Raw genomic sequence first — 11379 nt, 5'->3', positions numbered from 1 at the left:
ACATATTATATAAAATCTAATATAGATTTATTTCCACATTAATCAAACAGATGAAATCTTAACTAGAAAATCCAGAACAGATAATATTATATATAATTTTATACATTTTTTGGTATTTTATCAGAGTGAATTTAAACGAAAGATTTTACTATGGCTTAGATTTACGAGCAATAGGAGCATTAGGATCTTCATTCGATCCGGGTGTACTGCTTCTTGATCCGGGAATACTGCTGCTTGATCCGGGAGTTGCTGTGCTTGATCCGGGAGTTGCTGTACCAGATTCAGGAACCTCATTACTGAATTCCGATGAACTTCCAGATTTGCGGGTTCTTGTATAAGTCTCCCCCAGTCTAAAAAATGAAGTTAAGAATTATTTTTTGTATCTTTGATAAACTATATGAACATCTGAAACTAGCTGAAGTACCGGGCGTTGCCCGCGGACTTAAAAAAAATCGAATTTAAAGAAGATAAGTTCAAATTTAGAAGAAAAAAATTTCGAATATTTTAGCCGATTTTACTCCCGGGCCACGGTTCCCATGGGTTCCCTCAAAAAAATTTCGGCCAATTCGGTTCAGCCGTTTGGCTAGATATAGCTACATAATGGTTGAAAGACTAGATTTTGGCAAGATTATACATTGTTCATCGGCAACTTTCTTTGAAGTAATATTTCTCGTTAATGAAAAACAATAATTAAATAAAAACTAGATAATAATGTTAAAAATGTAGATGCTGGTTCACCATCAAAGAATTCGATGAAGAGAGAAACAAAAACGAGAAAATCAAATAAAACTGAAACTAATTTTAAACCAATTAAACTCATTCTTATTATATCGTAAATCATTTAATGAACTGCCCCGCGATTTAAAAAATTCGGGAAAATACAGCTCAGGTCTAAGCTGCCGTTGGGCCTTATTTACGGCTTGGGCTTTCGGATTAAAGTTGCATGGTTAGAACATTAAGCCCTCCACTAAAACCAACCGATGTCAGTTTTATTTTAATTGGCCTAACTTAGTAAGTCCAGCCTAAGAAATTATGACCTTAGTCAAAGCTTTTAAATCGCGGGCTCTGGACAGAGAAATTACTTACGTTGCGTCGTCTCGGATAGTCGCTGAAAGAGTTCTCAGTCTGCTTGGTGAGATCATTGTTCCTTCGCTCAGGGTTCTCTGACGTCTAAAACAAAACAATAATTATAAAAACTTTTTTATATTCTGATGGCAGAAAAAGAAAGATGCTATGGATAGAAAAAAAGTTCAAAAATTTTAATTATTTCCTCAATTTAATTCTATTTTTCTGTGAATATTTTACAATTCATTAAACAAAAATTTATAAATATTACCTGTAAACAGAGCCAGGACTAATGTCTGTAATCCTGTTCGTCCTTTCAGCACTCGTCCGCTTCCTATCCACTGCTCGGACTACAGCCGGATCTATAGAAAGACGTCCAGGATCTAGGGAGCGAATGCGAGAGGGAGGTGGACTAATATGCCCGGGGGTCAGCAGAGGATTTTCTTTCTTCTTCTTATCGGACACCATGTAAACGTGCAACATCTGCGCGTTCGGATCATTCTAGAATACAAAAATGCAGTTTTTAAATTAATTTTCAGATATGTGCATCACATTTATTTGCGCTTCAAAGTACTTATTTTTTCGATTTAGTCCCAGAGAAAAAAATTAATAAAATGCCTGAAAAAACATCAGACCAAACTGTTACGTAACCAGGGGTGTATATTTTTCTGTTACCCCCGGGGGTGGGGGCAAAAATATGAGCTTCCATTATAAGGGAAAAGTGGCAAAAGGGAAGGGAAAAGTGGCAAAAGGAAAGGGAAAAGGGTAAAGGGGGAAGGGAAAAGGGAGAAAGGAAAAAACCACAAAATAAAACAAAATAAAAAAACTGTATCAGAAATGATTTATAAAACTTGAAGTTGACCTTTTTAGGGCATCAAAACGCTCAATTTTACTACTTAAAACCAAAAAGGGCACCCCCACACAGATTAAGCGGGCTTCAAATACCTGTAAAATATACCCGTTTTTTAAGTTGTGGATTTGGGGAATAAATACGATTCTGAAGGGGGGGGGGGGCAAAAATATGAGTCTCACAACTAATATACACCCCTGTGTGTAACTTAAATCTCGAATTCAAATAAATAAATTTTAGTAATTTCTGAGAAAATGAATATAAAACCTGTAAAATAATTTGGTTACAAAATGAAGAATCCTCAACGTTATTTCAAAATAAACCATAATAATCCACTTTTTTCTAGAACACCACTGTATGTATTTAAGTGTTTACCTTGGATGGCGAGGCAACAACCACAAGACTGCCTGGCTTTGCCCCGGCAAGACCAGGATTAGCGGCGAGCAGGGCCGGAGGAAACCTAACACCCGGCAACTTCTCTAGACTTGTAATCGTAGGTTCAGGAATCTCAGGATGAATCTCCGGAGTTGCTACAGGGTCGACACGCGGAGATTTCAGAGGTTTAGGGTCAACCTTTATCTTCTTGCGAGATTTATTCTTGTTGTCACGTGTCCGTGAGGCGGGGGAGCGACTAGTCTCACTTACATCGGCCTCCTCGCCACCTTAAACATTTTAATATTTTTAACACAAATAACTTCCACAAAACGTCACTTATTTTCTTAACAATAAGACAGTTTTCAACCATGTTAAAAAATACAAGAAAGGATTGTGATAGATTTTAGAAATATACCAATGAATGCTTAACAAGATTTAGGCTAGGAAAAGAGGATTCATTTAGTAGAATTAACTCCCCCACCCCGAGCGCCAAATTTCCCATACTTTTACTTAAAAATTAGTTTATAAATTGGTAAATTTAACCATTTAAAACAAAATTTAAAAAGCTAAAACCCCTGCGTATGGCAAAATTTGCCATGATAAGGGTTATTTACTAACCTGAGGAGGATTCATAATGTCCTCGGGTTGAATGTTTCTTTCTGGCAGATAATCTTCCCTTCCTCTTCCTTCCACGCTCAGGACGGTCAACCTTCTCATCCTCCTCCTCAGTATCCTGCACAAAATAATAATAATATTGGATTTAGCCATTTAGATTTATTGGGTCAACTGCTATAGTGGGATAGTGGTAACTCCATAACTCTGAAATTCAACCATTAAAAAATAAAGAACATAATAAAAGAAAGCTTTAAAGTAACCATAAGTTGTTGTCTTGGTATAAAGAAATATTTAAATAAATATCAAATTAAAATATAACTCGTGAAATTTTAAGAAAAGAAAATATATCAAGCTAAGACATAAATTGAAATAAAATATTACCTCTCCCATAAAGTCTTCTATATCGATATACTGTCCCATCTGTTTAAGACATTTATCCACGAGCTGTCCGTTCACCTTCTCTTCCTTCTTAAACTTGAGTTTGAGCTCCTGTCTTGTTCTCTTCTTGAACATAGATTCCATCATAGAGAAATCTGATCCAACGATAGACAAAGCTCGGTAGAATCTAAACGTTTCCTTCTCACTCCAGTCACTGTATCTTCTCTTTTTAGACCAGGTTCCGTAGTTAGTGAACTTGTTGCAGTTTTCCACCACTAGAGGGATCTGACTTAAATCCTCCTTAGCACGTTTAGCTGCTGTAGTTTCCAGTACAGTACTGGATTCATCAAGTATTATCTCACCGTTAATCCCAACCTTGACTTGGGGTACAGGGAGGGAATCCTCTTCATCTTTCTCAGGTTCAGGATTATCCACACTCTCGTTGAGATCAATTTTACGAGATATACATTCAGTAGGTTCAGCTTCGTCACATACCATCTCCGTCCCATTGTCAGGGTTGTAGTAGATCAGATCGAACATTGTCATTTTATGCCGGCCCGGTACTCCTTGAGAAAATCTACGTTTCGACTCTACCTTTCTTCTTTTCAGTCCAAGATTGAGTTTGTCCAAGGGTTGACGGGATTCTGAAATACGTCGCGTTCTTGATTTCTGAACAGGACTTAAAACCTCAGGGGTAATTTCTGCATTAGGTTGAGAATTTATTTCGTCTCCTGAACTTGACCCAGAGGTTGAACGCAGTTGTTTCCTGTTAAGTTTCGATAGAGCTGGTCTTGGTTCGACGTATACTTCGTCCCTGTCGGAGAATGAAACCTTACGACATCTTGTCTCAGGTTCGTTGTTGTTCTCTCCTGTGGAGATTTTTCTGGTCCCGAGTACATGGTTAGATTCAGAAGAGTCTCCAACTGATGATTTTCTAGTTCTTCGAGTTGCATCTTCAATTGTAGGTTTTGCTCGCGTGAAAAGATTGGGTTTAAACTTGTTTCTTCCAAGAAACTTCCTCATTGTGGCACTGGGAGGTTTACCATTTTGTTGAGGGCTGTTCACAGGTTTCAGGGTGGCGACTTCCTTATTTTCTTTTACAGTTTCCTTACTGATATATTTTCCGTTAACAAATGTTCCTGTAGAACTAGATTTAGCGTCCTCCTTTACAGAGACAGGCTTATGAGCGGGCAAGGGTGAGGTTTCAGAAGTCTGAGGACATTTAGAGGATAAAAGCTCAGTGGTTTGTGATTCTGGGGAGAGCGGACAGGATGGAGGTTCAGTCTCTTGGTCGAGTGTGGAGCGTTGGGTTGGGGGAGGTGTGAGGAGTGTTACCAGAGAGGGTTGAATTGCAGGGAGCGAGTCCTGGATGGGGGGTTCTGAGAGTTCAGGCTGGCTGGGGGGTTGCAGTTCAGGCTGGTTGGGGGGTTCAGACGGAGTAATAAGTTGAGGTTGGAATAGAGGTTTAGCAGGAGGCTGATTGAGCACATGATGTGTAGGGGGTTCTTGGGTCAAAATTTTAGTCTGATAGAGCAAAGACGGGGGTGGGGTTAACGCAAGAGGAGGTTTAAGACAATTTCTTGTAGTAATCCCATTCTTTATCACAGGCTGAATTTGTACGATTTTAGCATTCACTCCATAATCTTTACATGTTTGGTTATCTGTCCTATTTTTACTCCTGGAGCTGGATAGGTTGGGCGCAACCTTTATCCTTGCTCGTCTTGTTGACATTCTTCACTTTGCTATAAAACTGATGATGCAATAATTGTGAAATAGTTCTTGGCTGATGCAATATCAAAATTGCTACCTGCCACCTTGCCAACAAAATTGTAAATCTTTAGGATCTGTTAAAGATGCGGGATAGGAGAAACAGGACAAGGTCAGCTGTTGGATGCGCGAACTCAAGTTTCCAATCATTCTAATAAACAAAAGGATATAAAGACGACATTCCAGTTAATTATTTGTTTGTTTTACCTTATTGTAATAACTGGATAAGATGATTAAAAATTCACAAGTGATTATAAATCACACCGTGTTTTATCTGAAATAAAAACAGGTTTGTAATTGCGTAATTAATTTAAATTTAACAACTAAAATCCGCAAAAAAAATATAATAATCACGGATTCCCCTGCTTCTAGATCAGCATCTGCACTTAGCCGATTCCGCCAGTTCCAATCGATTTCTTCTGCCGTAGGTTCTAAACGTAATCTGATTGAGTAGCAGGATAGGTAGGGAACCTACTTGGACCTCGCCCTCATCTTCCTCCTCTTCCTCTTTAGCCTGTAACAGAATAACATAATGAAAATTTCTATTCCTTTAAGGGACTGCACACAAGCGTAATTTTAACAGGGACCCTCCATGCAAAGATTCACAACGATACCTTTTAACCCTTTAATCAAATAAATAAAGTAGAAGATATCGTCGTTTTACTGACTCAAAAATTTTATTCCTGCGAGTTTCTCCATAGTTTCTTATGAACAAGGAATGCACAACCACTTTCGCAGAGAAACCGTATATGAAAGGAAACAGTTAAAAGAAACAAAACCATTGATATCTAATTCATACTTGGATTAAAAAAAGCTTTTAAAGGTACCGTTGAAAATCAGAGAGGACATTTTGGCATAGAGGGTCACTTAATTACACGTACAGTCACTTTAAAATTTGTTCTTTAGGAACTAAGTTATAAATACCTGCGCATACGCTTCTTACGCCACTTTGCTCTCATTGTCCCAAACCTTTTCTACAATCTGAAATTTATTAAAAATTAATCCAAATTATTTCCTTTCTATCTTGAAATTTGAGCATTGTTAAGGTTTTGAGTATGAGGACAAAATGTTGGTGAAATAAAAAAGTTGAAGGGGTGTATAATGTTCTCCACACACGGGGCTGGGCCGAGAGGGATGGAAACTCAAATTTTAAAAATATGAATTTTTTGAAGATTCAAAATGAAACAGTCAAGTACTAGAGGGAGGGTTGAGATTCCATTTGGTCTCGGGAAGGAAATCCAAATCAATGTAACATTACACACCCCAAAAGAGGTTTCCACGATAAAAGTTTACAACAAGAGAAGTTTACTGCATGATGAAAGCAACTAAGAGGGTTGAGAAGACGGCTAGACTGCTCAAGCTGAACATGGACCCGGAGTTGCATCCGTCCGTGTCACAGCTGCAAACATAAGTATTGTACTCTTCAAGGACGGTGGAGTAGCAATCTCCCTTCTCATGCTTCTCCCAACCACAGCTACGAATTACACGGGTATCCCCGCGAACATTCTGGAAGATTTTCCTGCAGAAATAATCTTTACCATCGTTAGGGCAGTCTTTCAGATATTCGGTAGTCTTTGCTACTCCCTTGTTGTCCTCGTAATAGAACGGATCGTCGCAGTGGACGTCCGTGTAGCTGGAGCACTGATGGCACTGGATGCTGGACCCGGAGGGGATCATGGCGAAGATAACAAGAAGACAAGCCGGGATCAACAGTTTGGCGTTCATTTTAACTTCTTCTCTCAGTCCGGTGAACTGAGATCGTCAAATCTGAAATTTAGTAGAATTAAATGCAACAGAAATTTGTCATTTCGTTATCATAAAACAATTCTAGAAATCAGACGGTGGAATTGAAGAGTTGCAGGCTGGAGCGGAGCTTAGCCAGATATCCAGAACGGATATCCAACTTCAGTCTGGAACGGAGCTTATCTACTTGGACCTTGCCCTCATCTTCCTCCTCTTCCTCTTTAGCCTAAATTAAAACATTGTATTACAAACTCAAATTATGATCTATGAACTCGGTGACAATTGTCACTTGTTAAGTGACCCTTCATTTTAAGAAGAGTAAATTGTCCGGTTTACAACAGTACCCTTTAACCACTATCTGAAATCAGAAATCGGCAGGTTACTTTAACAAGTATTAGAGATGGTACCGTTGTGAATCGGAAAATATCTGTTTATAAAAAGAAGGGTCATGTTTAAAGATATGCTACGTGAACACATTTTTTGTAGCACTCCAGTTAAGACAACTAATCTTAGGAATTACAAAATGTGGTAAACCATAATTGCAGCTTCAAGATTGACGGAATATTAAGAAAGCTGTCCATCTTAAAAATCACAACGAAATCTTTCAATGGTTCAATATCTCCGTCAAGATTGAAGATATAAAGAAGGCAATCTACATTTTCAAAAGCTCACGAGACGTTGAGTCTTTATTTTGACATTTTTTTGTCATTTATCATTTAAGAAATCGAAGATGATTTTCAAGTCGTATCTCAATTCCCATAGTTATTGAGAAACCCTGTATGACCCGATCAGTAATTTTTTTATTTAGAAATTTTAACATTCTTTGTGAATTGAAACTTAACTCTAAAGAAAACTAATTAAAACTTAAACCTAAAAAACTGAAGAATTTTTACTTTCTTCGCCAATTCTAATTTTCATTATTCTAGGGTCAACCAATAGTTTAAATACTAGTTCGATCAAGAAAAAACTGCCGATCAAAACTACCTGCGCATACGCTTCTTACGCCACTTTGCTCTCATTCTTATTCACTTTTACAATCTGAAACATTCAACGATTATTAATCACAACCATCAATAGGTTTCATTCAACAGCTTGAGGACGATGATCAGCTAGAGGATGATGATCAGCTTGAGGATGGCATCAGCTTCAGAAGTGATCACGACAGATTGATCTACTTGGACCTTGCCCTCATCTTCCTCCTCTTCCTCTTTAGCCTGAACAAAATTCAATTAAATCCATGTAATCCAAACGAGTCATCTAATTCAATCCAATTAATTAATTCAACCCATTAATTCAATCCAATTAAATAACTGATTTAATCCATTCTATTACTCCAATCCAACCCTCTCATATCTCTCTCTCTCTCATATCTCTCTCTCTCTCATATCTCTCTCTCTCTCATATCTCTCTCTCTCTCATATCTCTCTCTCTTTCTCTCTCTCTCTCATATCTCTCTCTCTTCCCACCCCTCCAGTCCTAAATTTATTCCAACACTTGCAATTTAGAATCTAGAAAGATTCAATCCCAATTAAAAAATAGTAAAAATATGTTCATTATTATTATTATTAAAGGACAACCCATCATTCAATGAAATAGGGGTCGGCGCTCCCAGCCGTTGAAACAACGTATCCACGGGGTTTACACCCTAGGGAGAAGACTTATCTTAATTTTATGTTTGTAATTTTAATTTTATACTTGTAATCTTAACCTTATGTTCGTGATCTTAACTTTCTGTTCGTAATCATAATTTTATGTTGGTAATCTTAACCTTATGTTTTCTGTTAGTTAACTTAACGTTCTGTTCGTATCATAATTTTATGTTCGTAATCTTAATTTCATGTTTGTAATCTTAACGTTCTGTTTGTAATCATAATTTATGTTGGTTATTTTATTTTAATGTTCATAATCTTAGCGTTCTGTTCGTAATCTTAACGTTCTGTTTGTAATCTGAATTTTGTGTTTGTAATCTTAACGGTCTGGGGATCCCAAGTTAGGGATCTTTCATGATCTTTTTATTATCTTATCTCAATCATAATTATATGTTCGTAATCTTAATTATATGTACGTAATCTTAATTTTATGTTCATAATCTTAACCTTATGTTCGTAACCTTATTATCATAATTTTATGTTTATAATCTCAAATTTGTTAGTTATCTTAAATTTCTGTTCGTTAACTTTAATCGTATGTCCATCTATTAATGAAAATTTAAAACTCGAACCTGCGCATACGCTTCTTTCTCCACTTAGCACGCATTGTCTAACACTTTACAAGAAGATCTGAAATTAAACATTAAAACAATAATAATTAATTGCAGATTATTTACAAAACAATGTACTAATTATTTATCACAGATATGATATTAGGACGGGATATATACAAATCCCTGGATTCAACTATAGATACTGAATCATGTTTGACAAACTTATGCACTAGAAGCAAAACAAAATTAAATTTACATCCATAGAAACCGAGGGAATGAGTACAGACCGCTATCATGGCTCAAATTTGATTCGTGAGTCCGACGTCAGACTTAAACTGTGTCAAGCTTAACATCCTTGATTTGGAAGGGATTGGTATACCCCGGTCAGACCAACTTATTTACAATAAAGCAAAATAAAATGGAATATACACGGGGAAGGGGGCCGGTATCATGGATCAAATTTGGTCAAGATTCCAACGCTAGGCAGAAAATCCTTGATTTGGAAGGGATTATGGTGGCATACCCCGGTCACATCAGGAAGGTATTGGACAATCCCTGGCTTCTTAATTTGATTTGAGACGTTTTGAATCGAAAGTTCCACAAAGTAAAGACAAACTACTATATACATCTATACAATTTAATGACGTAATGAATAAAGCAGGAATTTTAATATTAACGGTCCGCTTTGCTCGCGGACATCTCACTGTAGTCCTCCAGGACGTCCGCTAGATGCTCGTTGTCCTTTGGCCCTCTCTTCTTCCGGTTCATTTGTCCTCTCTTTCTCTTAGGCATTGTTACCCTCTTCGCTCCTTGGTCCTACAGGATAGGATATAATTAATATTGGCCCTGTTTTACTGAATACGATTCATGTCCCTTGATAATTGAGAAGTCCTGTCCCTGGATAAATCCTGTTCCTGGTTAAGTCCTGTCACTAGATAAATCCTGTCCCTGGACAAGTCCTGTCCCTGGAAATGCCATGTCTCTGAATAAGTCCTGTTCCTGAATAAGTCCTGTTCCTGAATAAGTCCTGTTCCTGAATAAGTCCTGTCCCTGAATAAGTCCTGTCCCTGAATAAGTCCTGTCCCTGAATAAGTCCTGTCCCTGAATAAGTCCTGTCCCTGAATAAGTCCTGTCCCTTAATAAGTCCTGTCCCTAAATAAGTCCTGTCCCTAAATAAGTCCTGTCCTTAAATAAGTCCTGTCCCTGAATAAGTCCTGTCCCTGAATTAGTCCTGTCCCTGGATAAGTCCTGTCCCTGGATAAGTCCTGTCCCTGGATAAGTCCTGTCTCTGAATAGGTCCTGTCTCTGGATAAGTCCTGTCCCTGGATAAGTCCTGTCCCTGGATAAGTCCTGTCTCTGGATAAGTCCTGTCTCTGGTCAAGTTCTGTCCTTGGTCAAGTTCTGATCCTGGTTAAGTTCTGATCCTGATTAAGTCCTGATCCTGGTCAAGTTCTGTCCCTGGTCAAGTATTGTCCCTGGTCAAGTTCTGTTCCTGGTCAAGTTCTGATCCTGGTCAAGTTCTGATCCTGGATAAGTTATGATCCTGGTCAAGTTCTGTCCCTGGTCAAGTTCTGTCCCTGGACAAGTATTGTCCCTGGATATGCCCTGTCCTGACTAAGCCCTGTTACTAACCCCTGTCTATGTCTAAATCCGTCTTATCTGTCCTTTCTTGTTCATAGTACAAAAGACCTACCTGCATGGATCGAATTCCTTGTTTGTCGAGATAACTTTCAATCTTTGCCATATCTAGTCCATCAACCGATACAGATCTCCACTACCAAATAAACAAAATTAATTTATTACTAAAACCTTCACAAGCTAAGATCTCCGAAAAACTAGATAACTTTTTGATATCAATTAATTTATTATGTTTACAGGGGACTGTAGACATAAGTACTCCTCAATAGAAAGCTTGACATGCAATGTTACCAACGGTACCCTTCAACCATTTCAGATTCTGATAAAGAAAATCAAATAATTTCCTGGATTTCCTGAACTTCCTTCCAATACAGATTAATATAGAATAAAGAGAATATTGAATTTTATGAAAAACAATACTAACACAGGTCTAAAGGGTGCCATTAGGCATCAGACATTACAACGTTGAGAAAATTGAAGTTTTACCAGTTCAAAAAGTGCGTGCCCAAAAATTCATTTCACCCCCTAAAATCTTAGGTTTCCCCTAATTTTGCAAATAAAATCATTAAAAATTATCAACAACGCAGAAAAATATAAAATTTTAGGATGATTTTTCATGAAAATATGTATCCCTCACTCGTTAACAGGTAAATAACCTGTTTAATGAATTCTCCTTCTAGTTCTATATCTGTTGAATGATCGTGGTAGAATAATACTTTCTTCTTATCACAGGGTCGTAAGATCT

The 11379-nt window shown here is 37.6% G+C and overlaps 1 protein-coding gene across 2 annotated transcripts; it reads right to left on the bottom strand.

The window, feature by feature from the left end:
- Window positions 1-10: 10 nt before the first annotated feature.
- LOC111695165 (uncharacterized) lies at window positions 11-9668 on the bottom strand. 2 transcript variants are annotated; one of them, XM_023464380.1, is made up of 8 exons: window positions 9015-9668; window positions 5258-5564; window positions 3287-5201; window positions 2909-3023; window positions 2291-2577; window positions 1337-1566; window positions 1087-1170; window positions 11-350 (listed from the first exon to the last, which is right to left on the bottom strand). In XM_023464380.1, the coding sequence occupies exons 3-8, from the start codon at window positions 5012-5014 to the stop codon at window positions 149-151; spliced, it is 2646 nt and encodes an 881-aa protein (XP_023320148.1). In that variant the 5' UTR covers window positions 5015-5201; window positions 5258-5564; window positions 9015-9668; the 3' UTR covers window positions 11-148. The 2 variants fall into 2 exon arrangements, with proteins under 2 accessions (XP_023320148.1, XP_023320147.1); XM_023464379.1 differs by lacking the exon at window positions 9015-9668 and adding an exon at window positions 5975-6344.
- Window positions 9669-11379: the final 1711 nt, after the last annotated feature.

The sequence above is a fragment of the Eurytemora carolleeae genome, unplaced genomic scaffold (assembly GCF_000591075.1).
Source record: "Eurytemora carolleeae unplaced genomic scaffold, Eaff_2.0 scaffold196, whole genome shotgun sequence".
In the NCBI taxonomy this organism is placed as follows: Eukaryota; Metazoa; Arthropoda; class Copepoda; order Calanoida; family Temoridae; genus Eurytemora; species Eurytemora carolleeae.
This window is presented reverse-complemented; position numbering and strand designations above follow the sequence as displayed.